Raw genomic sequence first — 24,251 nt, 5'->3', positions numbered from 1 at the left:
GCACCAATGACATGTGTGCTTGACTTTGAGGACGGTACCCAGCACCAGGGACAGGTGTGTTTGACTGTGAGGACGGTGCCAAGCACCAAGGACAGGTATGTTTGACTGTAGATGTTGTTCAGTACCAAGGACATGTATGTTTGCCCGTAGATGGTGTTTAGCACCAAGGACAGGTATTTTTGACTGTAGATGGTGTTCAGCACGGTACCAAGGACAGGTATGTTTGACTTTAGATGGTGTTCAGCACCAAGGACAGGTATGTTTGACTGTAGATGTTGTTCAGTAACAAGGACATGTATGTTTGCCCGTAGATGGTGTTCAGCACCAAGGGCATACGTTTTTTACTGTGTTGATGGCGTACAGCACCAAGGACAGAAGTGCTTGACTGTGAGGATGGTGCCCAGCACCAAAAGACAGGTATGTTTGACTGTGAGGATGGTGCCCAGCACCAGGGACAGGTGTGTTTGACTTTGAGGACGGTGCCCAGCACCAAGGACATGTATGTTTGACTGTGAGGATGGTGCCCAGCACCAGGGCCAGGTGTGTTTGACTGTGAGGATGGTGTTCAGCATCAAGGACAGGTATGTTTGACTGTGAGGACGGTGCCAAGCACCAGGGACAGGTGTGTTTGACTGTGAGGATGGTGTTCAGCACCAAGGACAGGTGTACTTGACTGTGAGGATGGTGTTCAGATCCAAGGACAGGTATGTTTGACTGCAGAAGGCGTTCAGCACCATCGACACGTATATTTGCCTGTGTGGATGTTGTTCAGTACCAAGGAAAGGTTTGTTTGCTTGTATGCGTATAGCGTTCAGCACCAAGAACACGTATGTTTGACTGTAGATGGTGTTCAGCCCCAAGGACAGGTATGTTTGACTACTGATGGCGTTCAGCACCAAGGACATACGTTTTTTACTGTGTGGATCGCGTACAGCACCAATGACAGGTGTGCTTGAATATGAGGACAGTGCCCAGCACCAGGGACAGGTGTGTTTGACTGTGAGGACGGTGCCCAGCACCAAAAGACAGGTATGTTTGACTGTGAGGATGGTGCCCAGCACCAGGGACAGGTGTTTTTGACTGTGAGGATGGTGCCCAGCACCAGGAACAGGTGTGTTTGACTGTGAGGACGGTGCCCAGCACCAAAAGACAGGTATGTTTGACCTCGAGGATGGTGCCCAGCACCAGGGACAGGTGTGTTTGACTGTAAGGACGGTGCCCAGCACCAAAAGACAGGTATGTTTGACTGTGAGGATGGTGCCCAGCACCAGGGACAGGTGTGTTTGACTGTGAGGACGGTGCCCAGCACCAAAAGACAGGTATGTTTGACTGTGAGGATGGTGCCCAGCACCAGGAACAGGTGTGTTTGACTGTGAGGATGGTGCCCAGCACCAGGGACAGGTGTCTTTGACTGTGAGGATGGTGCCCAGCACCAGGGACAGGTGTGTTTGACTGTGAGGATGGTGCCCAGCACCAAGGACAGATGTGCTTGACTGTGAGGACGGTGCCCAGCACCAGGGGCAGGTGTGTTTGACTTTGAGGACGGTGCCCAGCACCAATGACATGTATGTTTGACTGTGAGGATGGTGCCCAGCACCAGGGCCAGGTGTGTTTGACTCTGAGGATGGTGTTCAGATCCAAGGACAGGTATGTTTGACTGTGAGGATGGTGCCAAGCACCAGGGACAGGTGTGTTTGACTGTGAGGATGGTGTTCAGCACCAAGGACAGGTGTACTTGACTGTGAGGATGGTGTTCAGATCCAAGGACAGGTATGTTTGACTGCAGAAGGCGTTCAGCACCAAGGACAGGTATATTTGCCTGTGTGGATGTTGTTCAGTACCAAGGAAAGGTTTGTTTGCTTGTATGCGTATAGCGTTCAGCACCAAGAACACGTATGTTTGACTGTAGATGGTGTTCAGCCCCAAGGACAGGTATGTTTGACTGCTGATGGCGTTCAGCACCAAGGACATACGTTTTTTACTGTGTGGATCGCGTAGAGCACCAATGACAGGTGTGCTTGAATATGAGGACAGTGCCCAGCACCAGGGACAGGTGTGTTTGACTGTGAGGACGGTGCCCAGCACCAAAAGACAGGTATGTTTGACTGTGAGGATGGTGCCCAGCACCAGGGACAGGTGTGTTTGACTGTGAGGATGGTGCCCAGCACGAGGGACAGGTGTGTTTGACTGTGAGGATGGTGCCCAGCACCAGGAACAGGTGTGTTTGACTGTGAGGACGGTGCCCAGCACCAAAAGACAGGTATGTTTGACTGTGAGGATGGTGCCCAGCACCAGGGACAGGTGTGTTTGACTGTAAGGCCGGTGCCCAGCACCAAAAGACAGGTATGTTTGACTGTGAGGATGGTGCCCAGCACCAGGGACAGGTGTGTTTGACTGTGAGGATGGTGCCCAGCACCAGGGACAGGTGTGTTTGACTGTGAGGACGGTGCCCAGCACCAAAAGACAGGTATGTTTGACTGTGAGGATGGTGCCCAGCACCAGGAACAGGTGTGTTTGACTGTGAGGATGGTGCCCAGCACCAAAAGACAGGTATGTTTGACTGTGAGGATGGTGCCCAGCACCAGGGACAGGTGTGTTTGACCGTGAGGATGGTGCCCAGCACCAGGGACAGGTGTGTTTGACTGTGAGGATGGTGCCCAGCACCAGGGACAGGTGTGTTTGACTGTGAGGACGGTGCCCAGCACCAAAAGACAGGTATGTTTGACTGTGAGGATGGTGCCCAGCACCAGGAACAGGTGTGTTTGACTGTGAGGACGGTGCCCAGCACCAAAAGACAGGTATGTTTGACTGTGAGGATGGTGCCCAGCACCAGTGACAGGTGTGTTTGACTGTGAGGATGGTGCCCAGCACCAGGGACAGGTGTGTTTGACTGTGAGGATGGTGCCCAGCACCAGGGACAGGTGTGTTTGACTGTGAGGATGGAGCCCAGCACCAGGAATAGGTGTGTTTGACTGTGAGGATGGTGTTCAGTACCATGGACACGTATATTTGACTGTGGATATTGTTCAGCACCAAGGACAGGTATGTTTGACTGTAGATGGTGTTCAGCACCAAGGACAGGCATATATGACTGTTGATGGTGTTCAGCACCAAGAACAGGCATGTTTTACTGTAGATGGTGTTCAGCACAAACTAAGGTATGTTTGCCTCTGTTGATGGTGTTTGGAACCTGATACTTTTTTGCTCTATTCATGTTAGTCATTATGTACTGATGATACAATTTGCTGTGTCTTGGAATCTTTTGCTGGCAAAAGTAGCTAACTCATCTTTCACCTTTTGTAAAAGAGAAGTTCGGTCTATCCTCCAACCTGCTCAAGTAGCTGGCATCAAATTTGTATTGGTTGCAGGGTTAAGCAGCAGGGTGCGTGCAGGATGTGTTTGAATGTGTGTGTGTGTGTGTGTGTGTGTGCATATGTGTGTGTCTGTGTGTGAGAGTGTGTGTGTGTTTGTGTGTGTGTGCATATGTGTGTGCCTGTCTGTGTGCATGTATGTGTGTGTGTGTGTGTGCATGTGTGTGTGTGTGCGTGCGTGTGGGTACATGTGTGTGTGCATGCATGTGTGTAAGTGTGTGTGTGTGTGTGTACGTGTGTGTGTAAGAGAGAATATGCATGTGTTGGCGAGTGAGATGAACTGAAAGCTTGCAGTTCGTGGCCAGAACTTTATTTGCAGTAGTGGACTTTTCATCGTCAGGTACATTACCATATAAATTAAGCACACAGGTAGAAAAAAGTCAGCATTGCTATTGATGAAGGGAAGTTTCGTGCCTTCGGGGTAAAAGAAAAAGAGAAATTTCCTCTAGATGCTACCTTAAAGATGGATTTCTTTTGCTTCATGTATGGAAGACTGGGTCGTGACTTAAAAGCTTGAAGTATGGCCGGTGTAACTCGCCAAAACCAACTCAAATTGAGGTGAGTTCACCCAAAATCAACATGCTATTAAGTTGTATTATCATAATTTACCCAAATGGCTACGTCTGCTCTAGATTAAATGATATATCAGAGCAAGACAACAACAGGCATGATTGTTATACATAAAAACATTAAATGTATTCTTCATTTCAAAGATGTCAAAATATATATTAAATTAACCCGTATATCGGGGAGGAATCAAACGTACATTTTCAAACGTTTCAGTTGTCGGACCACAATTGATAATTCTACAGAGCTACTCTGGGCTTCAGGCAAGATAATTTCGAGTCATGTCGTTCCTTGCTTGCCATGGAACGACAGCGCCCGGGTAGTCTAATATCGCCGGTCGTAGAGGGGTTACATTGATTCGGACACCTGTCCCAGAAGAGGTTGTAACTTGGTGGAAAGTGTGACACATCTCTTCTGGGAGTGCGCGGCGGTGGCAGAGGTTTGGGAGTGGGTTGAAGGCCTCTTATATAGGCGGATCTTCCCACGGTTTCGCCTGTCGGGCGCGTTTGCCGTTTTTGGACTGGTCTTACAGAATATGACGACAAGAACGAGGCTTGTTTTGGAGACCCTGGCGGCGATCACCAGGGCTCCACTATGGAAGACCGGGTGCCAGGTCATCTTGAGAAGATTATTTTCTCTGGGCAGGAGCTGATTGCACGACTGCAGAAATCTCTCAGGGAGAGGCTTGAGTTTGAATACCATCGCCTAGGCCCGGATTGTTTCCTCACTACCTGGGCAGATGGGTACTGGCTAAAGTCGATGTCTCTCATGTGACTCTTAAGTTTTAGGCTGTTTTTTTACCTCGGTTGAGGTGTTTATCCCATGTAGTAGTAGTTGCAGGCCTGGCCGCCCTGTCTTAGTCGGCTAGGTCAGAAATTGGAAAACCCCAAAAAATTATAAACAGGAAAACTCAAAAATAAAGAAAGGTTGCGTCCGCATTGCTGGGCCTGTTTTCCGGTTTGTGTGTGTGTGTGTGTGTGTGTGTGTGTGTGTGTGTGTGTGTGTGTGTGTGTGTGTGTGTCTTGTTTTGGATTTGTTGGGAGATAAACCGAGAGTGGTGGGTGGGACGAAGTGCAATACTGAGTCAATCAGTTTGATGTAGATCATGTGTATCAGTGGATATGAGCGCCTTAAGGCTGCATAAACAAGATGAGAACCTAAGTACGATACTTGGAGTGATTCAGTATGATATATACTTCAAAAGAGTCTAATATCGCCGATATTACTGTCTGGTACTTACCTGGCTGAGATGCTACGCTGAAAAGTATCGATCGAGGCCAGGTAGAGTGGTGCGCACTATCGATAGGTGTACCCTTCGGGGTCAACTACTACCGTATGGTACCCTTCGGGGTCAACTAATTTTGAATGGTCCACCTTTAGCACAAAAAAGGCCTCCCCGTTTCGGGAGAAGATGCTATTCCAAGTGGCATGTGCGAGACTTGCCTTTTCCTTAAAAGCTAATTACGTAAGACGTAATTTTGGACGGGTCTCCTGACGCTAAATGTGAAACACTACAAGTGAAACCAACTCAATTCAGTTCTCATCTAACCTTAGTCTAACTATTGTAACATTTGGGCACCACCGAAGATCAAGTAGTTGTCTCCATCCTTCTCGATTTTCTGGTTTGTTAATGTTTCACTTTGTGTCATGCCTGTCCATTATCTGCTTTCATCTTCACATCTATTCCGTTACCTCTTCCTTCCTGACTGAACGGTTCCTTGTATGAGAGTTTTAGCTGGTCCCAATGTAATCCATATTCATAGATAATGTGTCACTATCAGTTGTCAGTTTTCCTAAACTCAATGCAATGATAGCAGTTTTGGTCTAGCCTCCTGTACGTCTGGAATGTTATTAGCCTGCGTTTACACCATCTCTCTCTGGATGGGGGCGGTAATTGTCGGGCCGGCCGCTAGGAGCGCAATTTAGACAGGCAAGTCTGTTATCATCACCTTTTCCGTACGTCTGGTCTAAAAAATAACGTTGCGATTATTGTCATTTGAGCGGTATCTGTTCTCGGCTTTCGGTCGGAAGGCCTAGGAGGGACAGTTAAAGGCAACCAAAGCAATATTAGGGCAAAGAAAGTGGATATAAATAATTCATAAATCTTTATGGTAGTGACATTTACTAACATCGCTTAGCACATTTGCATAATAATTTAATACTTTTAGGATTTTAAAACCGCGCAAAGTTGTGCCGTATGACGATCCCCTTAGTTTCGCAAGCCTACAAAAACTCCGGCCACGATTTTCAGTGAGTTCTCACATCACAACAACGTCATTGTTTTGCATCATGGACGTTGCTATACATTGTAATAGTATTGTTTGAACTAATCATGTATAGAAATGACTAAATAAATTGACTTTTTAAATCCAACTTTATGGACCCTATAATATTGCATGAGTTTCCTTTAACCCTTCGGTCCCGTGCAGGGGGGGGGGGATTTCGTGAGTTAAACGTTGAGTTAGAATCTTTCCTCTACTGTGGTGTGTGAGAAAATGCACACGTAGATTCTCAAGCGTCTGCAATTACTTAGCTATATTCAGATTACATAAGGTGTAGATAGCTAAGAAAACAGTTATTTTGTTAGGAAAGACCTATCGTGTCGTTGATTACGCGGGATTTGTGGTATTTCGTTTTTATACGTGAACTGATGGTAGCAAAAGGTAGGATATTCTTTGTTTTGCATGATTGGTAAAGTTATTTTATGATTTAAAATGCTGATATGTATTTCTGCGTTAGATATGTCGTACAATGTGTGGCAGTCGCACGTTGGACCCCTCCCCCAAGGCACACGTCCCGTGGGAACCAGACTAGGACCGGGCCGCTAGTGAGTCCCTACGGTGGCCCGATACAGTCAGACCGCCCGTTCTAAATAAACGCTCGGGGAGTTGTAGCCCGGGGAGTGGACCGCGCCCTTTACCTTTTTCTTGGTAAGGGCTGGTCAACTCTCGAGCTAGAACTCCCCCGTTGCGCTAATTTGTATGTCTACATTACATTACATAAGGTGTAGATTGTACATTGAGGTCTATGAAGGCGAGAAACGCCAGTTATAGTCACGATCTAATAACATTAAGCCATGTCTACTATTTAGCCTGGATCTGGCTACTAAAAACAGGATAAACCATGTAATCGTTGGCATCTCTTATTACCTGGCTATATACATATATATTGGATGTGTTGTAGAGAGCTAAGAAAACTATTCTCTGCTCATGAAAACATCTGTCGTGTCGTAATACTTGCACGGTCTCTCGCTTTTATGCGATTCGTTAGTGCGGACATCGTCCCGTGTCTTGACCTAAGGTTAGAATATTCTACTTATTTGCTTGACCAACACTTCTGTTGAGTAAAAATGCCGATTTTGTACATATGTACATCTGTGTTAGATCGGCTGAAGGCGTGGCTGTCGTACTGTAGTACAATTTGCTCTATGTGTGAGTGAACCGTCAGTAAATAGCTATACAACACTTATGAATGGAAGCAATCCGACAAATTAAGCCTTCGTTTTGCAGATATTTGGCTACAGAAGTGCAATTTACGAATACATATTTGATCTAAAGAAAAAGATGATATACAAAATATTTCCATGCTTCTGTCAGCTAAAATCGTAAACGATTACAAAGTGATTTTCTTTCAGATAGAGTCCAAAGGGATCATGAATCTGCTCCATGCACTTGTTTTTACTTGCCTCTACGTTTCCATGGCAACTGCGCAGAGGTGCACTGATGACGTGTGTGAGTTCACCCTGGTGGTTCGTTATGGGCGAACCATGACGCACACCGACGGTAAAGGCGACGACCGCGAGGTAAGGCCGCCATTTTGAATTTTCAAACCTTAGTAAGGCCGCCATTTTGATTTTTGGTGACCAACCTTAGTAACGCCGCCATTTTGAATTTTGGTAACCTTAGGCAAGCATGTTAAGATTTTCTGGAGTCAGTCTACAAGGGCTGTTTTAACAGCGTGTTAGGTTTGTTGATCACTTTTGAGCAAACCCTAACAGGCTTGTTTTTTTTAAAGATATCTCATGACAGTTTCCTATTACAGTATTTACATACTCAGGCCCTTCGCCCCAGTTGGAGTTGGAGCATAGGCTATCGATGATAGTCCTCAGCTGCACTCGTCTCTGGGCCTTCTTTTCGAGGTCATGCCAGCTACTGCTTATGACCCTCCTCATCTCCTCCATGGCCATCTGTTCTTTGGCCGTCCTCTTTTCCGTTTACCTTGAGAGTCCGGGTCAGGGCCTGATGCGTGATGCTGGCTGTGAGTTTTCTGAGCTCGACCGTGTGCCCTATCCAGGACCATTTCCTCTTGAGGATCTGACTTCCAACTGGGTTTTGGTTGGCTCTTTCCATTAATTCCTTGTTACTGATTCTGTCTTTCCACAGGATTTTTAAGATCCTTCTTAAGCAAGTGTTTAAGAGAGTTTGTACCCTGTGTTGCGTAATTTTTGCGATCCTCCATGTTTTCGAACCATACAGTAATACTTGACAGTTGTTTTGAATGAGCGTAGTTTTGTAGCTATACGTATCACCCTCGAAGCCCATACCTTCTTCATCATGATAAAAACTGCTATTGCTTTCCCTATCCTGGCTGTCACATCCTATCTGTGCCCCCCTGGCGGTCTACCACGCTTCCTAAGTACACAAAGGACTCAGCCTCCTTTACTTTCACACCCAAATAATTTCGTATGTACCAAAACTCCAGGTCAAGATTCTGACAAATGGCAGCCTTCAGGTCACAAACTCTATTCCTGGCGCAGACGTACCTATAAAGATAGTTCCCGTGGAAGAGACCATCACAGCTGATGGAGTGCAGCGAAACGTAATCCTCGTGAACGATCAGTTCCCCGGTCCCACGCTGGAGGTCATGGAAGGAGCACAGGTAAACAAATGATCTGCTACCCAATGTCACCCTCAGCAGGCCCAAATCGCTCGGAACTTTATCTCCCGCATCGGCCCTGCTATTCCAAGACGGTATTCTGGCGATCGAAGTCACCACCAAAACAGCTTTAACTTTCAGACCATCAGAGGCTTTGCATAAGCCCATCTTCTGCAAAGCCGCAAAGGTCGCCGGGAAGCTTTCAGCCAGTTAGGTTACGTCTTACATCGCTATTTTGGGTTCAGAACAAAATAACGGCTATTTCTGCCAAAAAATATTACTAATTCATGAGTAACTGTAATTAACGTTGCCAAAAGCCAGAATATCGGCTTGGAATATTAGGGCGATGCGGGAGTTAACGTACCGAGCGCGAGTCGGGCCTGCTGAGGGGGTGCCCAATATATCATATTGTTATCCCCATGAAAAAAGATTGTTTTGCGTGCGTTTGCGTGTGTGTTTGCGTGTGTATATGTTTGTGTCACCGGATGCTTAAAGTTAGCATGACTGAAGAACGTGTAGATGGATTGTAATGGTATTTGGTATGTGGGTAGGTGTTGGGAGGAGAAAGGTCAAGGTCGATTTTGGGCCCCCTGGTATGTGTCACTGGAACTGCAATGGCGTATTTATAGTAATCTTCTAAGGAGAATAACTGAAGAAAGGAACAACAGATTTTCATGTTATTTGGTACGCAGGTAGGTTGGACAAAGATGTACAAACTGAAGTGCAAATTATGCAAATTTGGACTGGATTTACATAAGTAATGAGGAATATCTACACCTCCATTCTAGGTATGTTGAAGGATCTCACACCTGTCACACCTGTCACACCTGTCATATCTGTTTTTCTCATATCTAGGACGAGCATTCCCCAAGTCCCAACAGCTGGTATTTGCGTGTGTGTATAAGTGTGTCATCGGTTGCTTTTGGTCAGGATAACTGAAAAACGTGTAGATGGATTGGTAATGATCTGTGGTTTGTGGGTAGGTGTTGGGAGGAGAAAGGTCAATGTCGATTTTGGGCCCTCTGGTATGTGTCACTGGAGGTGCAATGGTATATTTGTCAAAAACACATCATATATAAAAACAAATTTCATGGAGATTTGGGGACTTCAGACTCTTGTTTTTCTTGTTCTGGTAGTTTCTTTTAGTGGTTGTTGTTATTGTAAATGTGTATTTTATGTTTTGTCGCTCAGGACAAAATGCTATCCAAAAGCATAAAGAACCATTATGAACCATTGAGCTAACCCTTTCACCATCACTCCAAAAAAGACTGCCTTATATATATTTTGTACTTTTGATGTTATAGCCTCACTTCAGCACGTTCATTCTACGCCTACATTTCTAAATTTCTATATCTCTCCCGACTAGGTGGTCGTAACCGTTGTCAACAAACTGATCAGAGAAGCCACATCACTCCATTTCCACGGAATGTACATGCGCGGCGTGCCATATATGGACGGGGTGCCTTACGTCACACAGTGTCCCATCTTACCCATGCAGAGTTTCACCTACAGGTTCAAGGTGAGTTTCTGTAAAAAGAAGTATCATATGAAGAGGTCAGGGTGTGTATACCAATGTGGTTGGAACAGTCCGCTGTCAGACAAAGTTCGATCCGGGTTGTGCCCAGAGACATGTCCGAACTTGCGCTCCAACGTTGTGCCCTTGGGAAAGGCAGTTAACACGACTTTCCTCACTACACTCAGGTGTAAATGAGTACCTAGCTCATCTAGGGCTAGGGACGTCCCTCGGATAGGACGTTAAATGGAGGTCCCGTGTTCGGGAAGAGCCACACCTCACGCACGTAAAAGAGCACACCACACCTTTCATAAAAGAGTGGGGGCATGCCCCGGTGTGCGATGGTACAAAGACTTCTGTCTAGAGATGGTGATTCACTACTAATCACCCGGATGGGGAATTGGTGAACCTCCATCTTGTATTAGCCATACGGTGATTTACATGTACACCATTTACCAGGACGGGAGACTTGGCGCATCCCCGCCTTGCATCAGGCAACGAAAGGGTATGTCACGCCGTATGGGTCGGTATAACCCCGACGGTGCGAAAGCACGGCGACTGATGATGATACCAATAGAATTATGGACTATCATTTTCATGTGTGTTTATGTGCGATTTACTGATTTTATATTACAATAGGCGGAGCCGGCTGGGACACACTGGTACCACAGTCATCTTGGCTCACAGAAGGAAGATGGTCTGTATGGGGCGTTCGTAGTACACAAAACCAGGTAGGTTTCATTATGTACATACAGCGTATACTGAATATTAGATCAGAAGGGCAGTAACAGTTGAAATTGAAATTAGTATTAGAATGAAATTTTGTATTCAAATTGAGATTAAGATTGAGATGAAAAGATATAGTAAGATTAAAGTTGAAATTGAAATTAGAATCAAGATTAGGATTATAATTGAAATTAAGATTAAGATTAAGATTGCGATTAAGATTAGAATTAAAATTAGAATTAAGATTAGAATTAGAATTGAAATTATGATAATGATTGAAGTTGAAGTTGTTATTGAAATTGAAATTGAAATTGAAACTGAAACTACAACTAAAATTGAGATTGAAGTTAAAATTAAAATTAAAATTTAAATTTAAATTCCAATTTAAATTAGATATGAAATTAAAATTGAAATTGGAATTGAAATTGAAATAGAAATTGAAATTGAAATTGAAATTGAAATTGAAATTAAAATTAAAATTAAAATCAAAATTAAAATTATCAATTGCTTTCTTTTATTCACTTCACTTGAAACTATAGCTGTGTTGGTTTTGTGTGCCTTACAGCATGCCCACGACTCCGTCTATACCGGTTTTTCTTCAAGATTGGTGGCATGAAAACTTCGACGCGGTGGCACAGCCTCCCAGACGATACCTTGTAAGTTTGCTTTTGAAATACTACTATTAATGACATTGAGAATGATGTGCATAACAATGCCCTATTGCTAGTATATATATCTTAAGATCATATTTTTTTTCTCGAATGAGGGCCTGTGTGATTCTCGTCAGAAGGGAACTAAGGATGACAGGTTTTCTATCATTGTCCTGTTTTTGTTTATTTTTGCTCTATAGATGGAGATGTGCTAGATTGCATTTTCTTTATGATAGTCCTGATCTCTAGAGACTCGATTTTCCTATATCCTAGGACCTTTTGCAAGATCTTGGATTCAGCTTCGACGGTAACGCCCTGGCGATTACCAGCTTCAAGTCGGCCCTTATAAACGGTCGTGGTCGTTATAACAACAACTCCGCGCCACTCACAACGTTTGAAATACCACCGGGAGAAACCTTACGATTCCGCATGATCCACGTAGGCGCACAGTTCTACTTCCGCGTATCCATCGACGAGCACAGCATGACGGTCGTGGCAAACGACGGATATGACGTCGATCCGGTCCAGGTTCATTCTATCCTCGTCTTTCCGGGAGAATCTTACGACTTTGAAGTGGTCGGCGATCAGCCAAGTGGTAACTACTGGATCCGTGCCCAGACGCTGTGGGCGGGGAAAGGGCCCGATGTCGAGCCAGAGGACCGACTGCAAGAGGTGAAATCCATCATGGCATATAACAACGCTCCTGCCGATGAAGACCCGATGACGACCATGCAAACCTGTACTGAAAACAACCCATGCCGAGTTCTAAACTGCCCTTTTCCGGCGTTCCCCCAAGGCAGCAACACGGAATGTGTCTACGTCTCAGACCTCAAAAGCACCGAGGAGTATTCAATGCCGGACGAGTCAGAAACTGAGGAGTACTTCTTAAATTTCGGATTCCAACCTGACTCCTCAGTAAATGATCGAAGTTTTGCCACCCCGAAAAAGCCACTGATTTTCAACGCACCCTATGACGTTACCCCTTGCGAAGCCGGCTGTGAGACGGACGGATGTACGTGTACCTACATGGCGGAGATTCCACACGGGAAGACCATCAGGGTTGTGTTGATCAACCTTGGCATAGGAAGTGGAGGGCATCACCTCATTCATCTCCATGGTTACGACTTCAGGGTTCTGGCCATGGGATTTCCAGACTACAATGAAACAACGGGTGAGTTTGCACTTCAGTTATATCAAGATTCAGTAGTAGTCTTAAAAAGTAGAATGATTACTTGGTCTAAGTCATGAAAAGCGAACGCGAACACTAATTTCGAACTCAAGTTAGATGAACACCAACAATAAACAGTGCAACATCTAGTGATATTATCCTACGGAATGACGAATCATATTAATAACCGCGTTTAGAGGAGAATTTATAATGAATACGGAATTATGTCTTAAACGAATATCATATAATGAAAACGTTTTCGAAGGCTTTGATAGTAGATGGTTTCAATATTTCTCTTTGCTTATTGGTGTTCTTGATTCCCTACGATCTGTAGGACGTTGGATCTCTCAGAACGCCGACATTGACTGTGGGAACGACAGAATAAGGTGCTACATGGCTTCCTGGAACGGCACAAGGCCGAACTTGAACTTCAACATGCCTCCAATTAGAGACACTGTCGTCATTCCTGCCCGTGGTTACACCGTTATAGAGTTCAGGTTTGTGGTCACTGTTTATTTATTATTGTCCCTAAGAAGATGGCATTTTTTGGCGACGAATCAGAGGCGTCATATGCATTTTTAGATTACCTGCCTATAGTATAAGAGGAGGGTTTTCTACTTTAATAACACCAAAATGTATACCGTGACGATGACTGCAGAAAATTGTATCCTTAACCATTAACAGAAGCTGACAATGATGTATTGCAGTCTTAACTTTCTTGGTAGCAGAAGTTAACTGGTGCAATCTTCTTTGGCTCTAAAATGATTCAGATCTCACAAAAATATATAAAACAGATGCTTGATGATATCGAATGCCATAGGAGTAACAACCCAGGCTACTGGTCCTTCCACTGCCATCAAACAACTCATCGGACTGCAGGGATGTCCATGATCATCGCGGAGGCCCTGGACAAGCTGCCCGCCCTGCCGTACGGCTTCCCGACCTGCGGAGACTTTACCGGGACCGAGAAACCACCAAGCGGAGGAAGTGGTGAAATAACCGGTACAGCAAAGGAACAGTCCGTTGTAAGTAGTTAGTGATGATTCCTTCACCAAATAAAAAACAATTACTCAAGCAACTGAATATGATTTTGGAAACGGTCAGACGTTAATTTCAAGTAGCATCCACTACTTTTCGTCAGTGACTGTGAGCAAGATTGTCGAACAGCAGGTTTTTAACCACGAGCTATGGATTGATATGCAAATAAAGAGCATACAATTTTACATAGTCCAATGGGAAAATAAATTAGACAAGTCAAGACAAGGTGAAGTAAAAGGGAAAATAGCTCATATATTTTAATATAGGAGCTAAACCTGGTCTGCGGCTAAGGCTGGGTCCCAGGTGCTGGACAATTCGACCCTAAGCCTCTTTCCTGGTTCTTTCAGTTAAGCATGTTGTGAAATGTCTAACAATACATTTTTTGTCACAAATCGTAAAACCAATAAAAATTTAGCACCATTTTCGTGATTGTCTTTGACTTAATGTGTTTTTTCTTCTTTTGTCAGGATTTGGACAACACTGAACTGATCATCATCGTCGTCACAACGGCCGCCCTGTCTGCTACAATCGCCCTGGCGGCAGTCGGCATCTACAATTCCTGTGCAAAGAAGGGAATGTTGGAAACACCGGCCTCTCCGCAAGGCACAGTTCCTAGCGAAGATGGTATTCCTCCTTTGCGGGAAGACGCTGTTGAAGACAACGCTTGAGCAAATTTGTGCCTTGTTTTACAGAGGGAGGGGGCACAGAATATCTTAACGTATATTCGAAATCACACCGCATTTTCACGGTATCTGCATCATTAAAAAAATCTACTTGATGTTGTTATTGTTGGTTCCTGTAATATGACTGTTCACAGTTATAGTACAGATTGTGTTGTAGTATTTACAGTAATATCGAACTGTTGTAATGTTTTATTCAAGAGTCACTTACCCTTTTGTTTCGACCTGACTCATTAAGCTAGCGTTCAAGTAAAATACTAAGGTTAACATAAATATTAATGTATATTAGCGATATCATTCACCCTAGACTAGCTACTATCATAAGATGGACATGGAGATCATTTTGCTGAATATCTAAATGGTAATATATAATAACGTTACTTCGAACTAACAATGTGATGCAAACATAAATAAAGCAAACAGCTGTTGTAGTGACAGTTATGATACTTGGAAGACTAGTATAATTGTATGTTTACTAGTCCATTTTATTGCCTATAGATACTAGACAACATTACAAAAGACACTGTGTTGTTTCTCCGTGTCTTTTGGAAATATTAGTTTTATGCTACATAATATCATATAAAATACATTAGCAGGCAACGTGAAAGAATAGTAGCATTAGAGATTACAAGCTAAATCCTCATTGCCAAAAACTATGGTTTCTCGAGGGAGGGGGGCGTCCGCAAATTGAAAAGTCAGTCACTTGGTTACTGTTTGGTATTTCATCTTCGTCAACTGAAAAAGCCATTCTCAGCTGTTATGTGGGAGAAACTATGCATGTATACACGGAGATGCAAAACATATTAGTACAGTGTTATGAGTCGGCCTGAACGCTCTGTTTGATCATGAAATATATAAAAAAGATGGATACCGGCTAGATGTCAATCAAAATTAGAAGCTCGGCTGTGATTTGCTAGTCTGGTAATGATATTATATATTAAGGTCTTTGAAAGCGAGGCACGCCAGTTATAGTCACGACCTAATTGCATTAAAGTAAGCTATGCGTACTATCAGGCCCTGGTGACGCCGGCATCTACGAAATCGAGGCTCGTTTCAAGCGCAATGGATGACGGGGATGAAGGTCAAGCGGTAATAGGGCGGCAAATTCAATTTTCGAACTTAGTAATCTTACCGTAGTAATCTGTCTGGACATGTCTCTTCATCATGAAGCTGTGTTAACAGGTAAAACTGACTGGAAAAGTTTGAATATGAAGATGAGCAGGTTTACTAAGAACTTTGCCCCGAGTAATGCCATAGATATGTGACCATGAACTTTATACTGGAAATGCTACTAAAATTTTATGCAATGAGGGATAACTATGGTATTAATCGAGGTATGAAACTATGTTTTATTTCTACCATTTCGCAATATTAATCTTCGGAAGTAGCATGTAGGAAGTGAATGGTTTGAGGAGTTTACCAGATTGCAATAGTATATTCAATGTGAGCGTTATGCCCTACCTAATAATACACCTGTTTAATACCTATATTTCACCTGTCACTAAGTCACTATGATGGATAAATAAAGATGACATGAGAGGCAAGTGCATCAAAATGTTTGTATTTGGTTTCTATTACGAATACTTAACAAGCCACAGTGGAAACAGAGTAACTGAACGCAAGAAATCAACACATCTGTGTGTACAACATTAACTGTATAATGTTTGTTTTTTTTGCAGCAAGTTACACTTACAGTTCAAGTATAATCATGATTGTCCAGACACAGTGCACACTTTGAGAAAGGTAACACTTTAGTGACAAGCTGAAGATTTTGCACTGTAAAATCACAACAGTTGAATCACTTAAGAAACCCTAAATTAAGATGCACTGTCATTCTTTTGTCTCTAGACCACATGCACCACCTGATAAAATTAAGACCACAATCTGTCATTTTAGACTGTGAATAAAGAACCATTCTAGGAAACAGTCGCCATTCAGGTGACGATATCTTTCATTTTGACACATGCAGTGTGTTTCAATAACACTGTACATTGCATTGGGATATGTTTCAGAACAACAATGGCAGGACGGAAGAATACTTTTTGGGAAGACCTTACAAAGGCTTGCCCAGAACTTGTTGGCCGAGAGCTTTACTTGAGCTTGGGAATTTTTGTACCTGAGCAAAAGTTTGTACTTTTGAATGGAGGAAAGATAAAGGACTGTGACACACAAATGATACTTGAAAGCAGAAAGGAATGGCTAAGCCATCTTGCAAACACAGTTCCTGAAATGAACAGTGCTGCACTTGCCAATGTTAAGCCACAGAAGTCCTCTTACACACTTCCCAAAAGATCTGGATGGAGTTTTGGCTTACCTACAGATGAATAAAAACAAAACAGTTAATCCAGACGTGTTCTTTGAAAATCATGGAAATACACATAAAAGAAAGCTTGATGACAGTGCATGTAATAACACAGCAGAATCATCAGTTGACTTGAAGGAAGAAGGGGGAGAAAATGGGAATGAAATCCAAACAGTTACAAGTGAGCAACCAGACAAAAATGAGAAACATTCTGAGGTCTCTGATGTATCCTCTCAGTCTCACACAAATTCCCAATCAACTTCACATGTTCATGTAGAGGAAGAGCCATACACTCCACAATGTATACAGGAAAAATGGAAACACCTCAGGGATAAGTGGGAACATTGGCACTTGGAAAGTTCAGAGCAACAGAACATTTTCCACTACCATTCCCCCACTGATCCCTCATCTGCAGTCATTCATAGACGTCTGCATATCCGACAGGACATGACATGGGAACTCAAGGTCCGGGGACTCTCTACAAATACTCAAGAGTCATGGGGTTGGTTGCCCAATACTGTATGTAGTATATCCAATTTTGAAACAATACTTCAGTTTGTGGAAGATGGAGTCATTTGCATGGGGTGTGACTATGTCAAATATGCTAACATGGTGGAAAAGACCGTTCCTAATGGTATCTTCAAAGGATAAGATGGTCAAGTAACTGCAAAAGTGGCGTCTTTTGGTGAACAAAAATGTATCAGAAGTGAACAATGTGTTTCAATCTTTCCTTCTGATCCAAGTAATAAAAGTGTTAACATAACCTGTCCAATGTGTAGAAAGCAGGATGGCACACTTAGGGCCATGCTATCTAGGTTTAACAGTAAGAAAACAAAAGGTACATCTCCCTACACAAACTACAAATATATTTCAAGAGAAGCATTAGAGAAGCAGTTGAGGGAAGCCAGAGAGGAACTAAGAACACTACAAAAAAAATATGCAACACTACAGGAAAACGTTAAGAACATGACATTTTGTGGCAAGGAAGAAGATGATGATCTACGTACCATTTTCCATACTTTGTACAGGGGTGTAAAAGATCTTCAGGATCAGCATACTGACATCACCTGTAGGTGGAAGAATTGTAATGTTAAAGGAGCTTTCTCCTCAGTGTCTGATCTCAACCAGCACATTTACACTGACCATATACAGATCTCAGATTCAAATGTACCCCCAAGTCAGAGGACATACACCTGCCTCTGGAATGACTGTACGCATAAATCATTCAAAAGTGTACAACATCTTAAAAATCATGTAACTGAGCACACAGGTGTAGAGACTGACAGGTTTCTGATGGTTTTGTTGTCAGACCAAGCCAAAGCATTAGTCACACCAAAGAGACAGATGAGATGGCATCCTCTTGTCATAAGGTGGTGCTTGCAACATTTTCATTCAAACTCTAAATATGAAGCTTGGTCGAAATCCGGCTTTCTAAGACTACCCTCAGGGCGAACACTTAGGGACTACAAACATTTCTCAGATTCACAGAGTGGTTGGCATCCTTCCACAATAATGAGAATGAAGGATACATTTGAAAGGAAGCACATTGAGAGTTGTGGTAAAATTGGGCTGATGGCATTTGATGAAGTCAAGATAAAGGAATAATAGATAGATAAAAAGAGACGTAAGCAAAGATTTTGAGGAAATTCCAAAGTTTGCCTGTAGTTGTCTTCACCTCAGCACTATTTTGCCTCTTCTCGTAACGCGATATCTAGTCCCATTTGGTAGCTCATTAAGAATGGTTCGAAAATTACTTTTGATCAGTTTTTCGAACCTGGACTTGCCAGATTTATCACGGCGAACAACCGTTGGCGGGACGTCTTCAACTTTATCTGGAGTGCCACCGTCCGATGATGACTTTTCGCCATGCATATTCATGTCGAGACTGTTGTGTTGGCCTCTGGCGTTTGAAAGTTTCATGACTCCAAAAAATGTTGCGTCATGGTCCAGTTTGATGATACACCCGTCACATGACATGTGCAGGTACACACTGTTGTTACTGAACAGGTGAAAGACACCTGCGGTGTAGCAGGTGTTCCAGGGGTCAGTCTGCTGCATATTCTTCCAGCAAGTCAAGAAACGGTATGGGCTATCTTTATCAGTTTCTACCACCATTACAGAATGGCTGGCTGCTGGCGATGTTATATTGTTGTACCAATAATAGACCTGTAGATAAGAAAAGAGATTTCCACCGTTGAACCAAGGCTGGGATAACAAAATAGAATTGTCTGTTTTTTAGGAGATTGGGTAATGAATATGTTATAATGGCGGGCATCAAAATGCATATAGAATATAGATATTTGCTTTTGACTAAAATCGACGCTCAATGCTACATGAAGTTCACGTTAATTGACATATGTTGACCGTGGCCCTATGTTCCTTGCTATAACAAAATAACAGCATACATCAAACAAGAGCTTTTAAAAAAAGCTGGCGTTTCGGCTACGTTTATGAGTGTGAATTGTCTTTTCCCTTTACTTGAAGTAAAATCTGCCAGAGGAAGTCACTCAAGGGCTGTTGAGTCTATAAGAAAAATTGTCATTTTGGGAAATGAGTACTGTTTTAATAGAGAAAGGCAGATTGGGGAAAGCAATTTTGAAGTTACGTCACTTAACTTAAGTGCTTTTGAAAAAGCTGGTCTTGGCCTACAACTTGTACTTATTTGTAAAATGTACAATAGGCTCACTATAAAAGCTATCAATGTAATTATGTACATGGCACGCAATAAAACATAAAATTTGAAAAAGCACCATTGAATCATCAGCACTATGGTAATTAAGTGAAATAGAAGTTCATAACAGCTAAGGTTCTATCTAAAATGACTACCAAATGTCAAACAAATCAACAGCTACCTCATCCGTATTATTCTGGTTTCCGCATTTACAACATTTCTTCCTTATTTTCCTGGGTGATTTTGCTAAAATTCATGAAAATTCCCATAGTTTTGTGCCGAGCGGCGCCACTTTCCACGTCCGTGTTGTCTGAATGAAGTCGATACTGAACAATGGAGCATTTGCTACTGTAACAAAGGATCGCTGTTTTGCAAACAACATCAAGAGCCTCTGTTTACATCGGGGATAGAAGTTTAGTGGCGAGTGTTTTGCAAGAATCATCTTACCGCGCATAGGAGCCGCTGCACGGTATTTTCCATTACAATGAACAGCGAAGGCGCCGAAACGCAAAAAGAAAAACAGTGTGCGTTTGGCTTGCAAATTAACGTAACCGTTATTGTTGTCGTTTTGCTGGCAATTTGAATTATTTTCTCACCTCTCCCTCCCTTCGTTATTCTTTCCAAACATATATGCATCAGAATAAAGAAAATGCAAATGAAACCTGCATTTACTGATACATATATTTGTCAATTAGATATATCTTACCTGGCTGTAAACATAATAGTCACCCTCCTCCAAAACAGTCAGTATACCGCTGTGAAAATGGAACATGTCGGATGGTTTAAACCGTTCCCACTGCTTTGTGAGAACAGTTTCATTCCCTGAGTGAATAAAAGTATACTTTTGGAACGAACTCTTCAACTTTCCAGCATTACCTTTGTAAAGAAAAAAATCATACCTTACATTCTCCGTATTTTTACCACGTGCAAGTTAATAAGCTCAAAAACCAACTGGATAAAAACATATTTGCCAATACTACTGTTTTCTTCTATATAACAGTTGATAAAACACATCACGTACTGTACAAATTACTTACGTTTCACTGTGTGTGTGTCATCTGTGGAATCTGTACAATAAATGAATATCAGTATAGCTCGGCCTTTTCGTTTACACCCTTTTGTTTGTCAATAGATTCCATTGAATTCAATGACAGATTTTGCTTAACACGTGAATACGAAGGCATTGGAAACGAAAAAAAAAGTTTTCTTGTATTCTGGCAACTTTTGGCGTGTCGTCTCATACCTAATTGCATATAAATCTACCAAATCCCGTCCTCATATCTTAGAATTTAGGACTGCGGTTGTCGCTATTATCGCTACAATAAGGATCACAATACGATATATAATCATAAATGTAATCAATAAACATCTTTATGAATGTTTTGTGGCAAAGCCTTGTACGACTTAAGGATACGACCTTAACTCTGTCTTACCTGAGTCAGCTTCAATGTGTGCCCAATCTCGTGAAGTCACTTCCATGGAGGACAAATCCTCTTCTGTCAATGAAAACGAAATAAAGTAGCGTTTAGGCAGTAACTTAGTGTATTTATGTTTGTATCTCATACAACAGCATTGCCTCGTGTCAAATAATGTCAAAGAAAACAAATCCCATAACTTACATAGATTGAATGTTGAAAAGAAGGCATGGTAATCTTTGCATATTTATTTCCTACAAAACATAATGTTCTCAACTTTTTCAAAAGTATGGAGACTACCTAAAAATAATTTCAAAATTGACAGAGGCATTTGGCAATCTTTATTTACGAAATTAATGGAGGACAAAAAGTACTTGTTAAGAGGTAAATAAAACGTGGTTCGAGAATCAATTCAAAGTAACTAAAGAAAGGAGTTGAAATGAACACGACACATCCTATATTCTACATATAAAGCAATTTAGCATCCGATCCACCCCAGACATAAAGTAACGCTGAAGTGTGCTTTTCATTTATATTCCACTTACTTATCTCAAAATGAACGCCGACCCATCCATGTGCACACTGGCATATGTAGTGGTCTAAATCATCGATGCAGGTACCATTGTTCTGACATGGGTTGGAGTTACAGAGTCCTGTCAGAAAAAGAAAAACGAAAGAATTCACAACCACGACATGTTGAAAAGACAAAGTATGTTTTTTCGAAAGTCATGCTCTAAAATTTGAGTTGTGTCCTTTGTTTCTGTGTGTGGCCGAGAATCAAACACCCCTTTGAACATGCATATTTTACTCACTTATTTCACAATGAACGCCATCCCATCCACGAGCACACTGGCATATGAAGTGGCCCACATCTTTGACGCAGGTCCCGTTATTTTGACAAGGGTTGGAGTTACACTCGTCTCCTGTGAGAAAAACGAATAGATTTATGAATGCGATAAGCTGCTTAGAATAAGATAAGCCTAGTTTTATTCTTTGCCAAATGTCACTAGAAATATGGCTCTAAAAATGTAGGTACCAATTGTTGTAGCTGTACAAGACTAAACACTGTATCTCAGTCAACATATTAAGAAATTGAGAGAGACTTAGTAGTAATGATCATCAGGAAATCAATTTACCATCACATACCACCCCTACGTCATCGTCATGGTCACAAGAGTCGTCCGTTAATCTGGGTTGCGGATTTATCGGACCCCGCAAAGTCCAAAACCCAGAAGTGACGTATGAGGGCCGTAGTGCGCAGGCCCAGACACTTGGCTAAACAACATGGCGGCGGTAACAACAAATTCAACCTTTGCCGTAATATATTGCTGTGGTTTTTGTCAATATGGGACTTTTAGAGACGTAATTACAGCGTGTCAGCGTAAAAGAATGCATTCCGGACCCACTCATACCAGGTAACATAGCCTCATTGCCGAAACCAAGGACTAAACCAAATATTTTTTGCGCAATTAAATCAGGAAACCTTTGTGGAAAGTATAACGTTATCTATATTACATCTTCATTGGTGGTACCCACAACTAGCCCCTTCAGGGGCAAATACACAGTATGTCATGTAACGTTACAGGAGGGTTGTTATTTTCTCATCATTTAGAAATATTTTCAGTTGATTGGAATCATTTGTGTAAGGGATTTCATATTTTAGAAATAGTTTAGAAATATTTGTAAAGCTAGATCTAACTCCTCTTTTAGTCTTTGTTCCTTGCAATAGTGAGCTAGATTCAGTTTACATCATGTAACATTACATCTATTGGCCCCAAAATAAGCACAGTGTAACTTAGCCGCGGCGACTCTATTGGGAATACGTATTTACTTGTATATTATACAGTGTCTTCAAACAGAAGACACTGTATAATATACAAGTAAATACGTCTTCCCACTAGAGTCGCCGCGGCTAAGTGTAACTAATATGTATTATCATACCAAGACATTTCAACAACAGAGCTGAGATCGCTAATGGAAGACCGGACTGAGTGGCACAGAAGAATCCATTGTCTCCCGAGATGACATCACTGATGTCCTTGTCAAGGTTCAAGGATCATACCAAGTACATGTACCTTCCTGAGTGAGAAGAGGGTGACAACACAGGCCTGCCCTACTTCACGGACGAATCCTAAAGTGGATCACGATGATGGCTTGAGTAAGTATTTTATTTTCTTCAAATCAAATTGAGGCCTACTTTACCGAGATGTCTTCAATTAAACTCTTACTTGGATGCTGGTGGATATGATTTTGAAATCATATGATAATGCATTTCTTGGTTGGCAGATCGTTAGCTGTTGCCGAATTCAACAACATTACCGACACCCACCACGAGGAGGTCATCTGCCAAGGGTGTCATCCCCCACCCCCCAAAGAAAAGAATTTGGTCCCCAGGGTGCCGAAACTGTTACTTACATCAACCACTAACTATGCTGGATACATAAGGCAGTAACACGGAACATTAAGAGCGGCTGTCTGTAAAAACCAAGCAAAATGAGAAAAAAGTGGCCAAAGTCAAAAAACGAAATTTTCTTAGATTTTGTGTGGTGGTAGGGCCTTGGCCCAAACCTACAAAAATGGGGAAAGTTTTGAGTCGGAGGTTACCAGTTGCCATGGCAACGGCCATCTTTCAAAATGGCGGATTTTCGCCTTGTGAAGGCCTCTCTCTCACTCAAAATGGACCATCTTTGGCCTACTGTAGCTCCCACAAATGAACAGAAATTTTGTTGTCTCTAACATATGTTATTATCCATATCTTAACAAGTAAAATGACGTAAAGTTTCGCTCGATATGTTTTGGCAGTGAGGTGCAACGAACGTTTAAAGATGACCAGTTTTTGTAAAATTTCAAAATTGACAAAAACCCATTTTTTGGACGTTTTCAGCAAGCAATATCTCCTTAAAGGGCACTTCAAATTGACTGATTTTTTGTACAGCTCCAGCTTAGACCTTTATTAACATCATATTAAAAATAAACTCTGGGTTCTAAATGGGGCGGGCCACAGTGACCCAAAGACTAAGCCATTATTTCGATTGTAGCAGAATTGCAACTACAGAATTGTAGGTGAAATAAGCATGTGCAACTTGGTGATTGAGATAAAAATGACTTTCTTTAACTTTTTATTCTGAAAGAAACCTGCCTGGCACTTACAAAAGTATTTTGTAACAGTTGACTGCTGGTTGCCATGGCAACGGCCATCTTTGTTCTTAATGGTGGATTTTCACATTGTTGTAGGAGGAAAACATCCATAGCTTGGCTATATATGTAAAGAAAAT

At 42.3% G+C, this 24,251-nt stretch overlaps 1 protein-coding gene across 1 annotated transcript; it reads left to right on the top strand.

The window, feature by feature from the left end:
- The first annotated feature begins 7,704 nt into the window (after positions 1-7,704).
- LOC136420277 (uncharacterized) lies at positions 7,705-14,576 on the top strand. Its single transcript, XM_066407128.1, has 9 exons — positions 7,705-7,740; positions 8,640-8,816; positions 10,180-10,332; positions 10,966-11,057; positions 11,618-11,708; positions 11,976-12,873; positions 13,205-13,367; positions 13,691-13,895; positions 14,376-14,576. The coding sequence occupies exons 1-9, from the start codon at positions 7,705-7,707 to the stop codon at positions 14,574-14,576; spliced, it is 2,016 nt and encodes a 671-aa protein (XP_066263225.1).
- Positions 14,577-24,251: the final 9,675 nt, after the last annotated feature.

This window comes from Branchiostoma lanceolatum, chromosome 15, assembly GCF_035083965.1.
Source record: "Branchiostoma lanceolatum isolate klBraLanc5 chromosome 15, klBraLanc5.hap2, whole genome shotgun sequence".
Taxonomy (NCBI): domain Eukaryota; kingdom Metazoa; phylum Chordata; class Leptocardii; order Amphioxiformes; family Branchiostomatidae; genus Branchiostoma; species Branchiostoma lanceolatum.
This window is presented reverse-complemented; position numbering and strand designations above follow the sequence as displayed.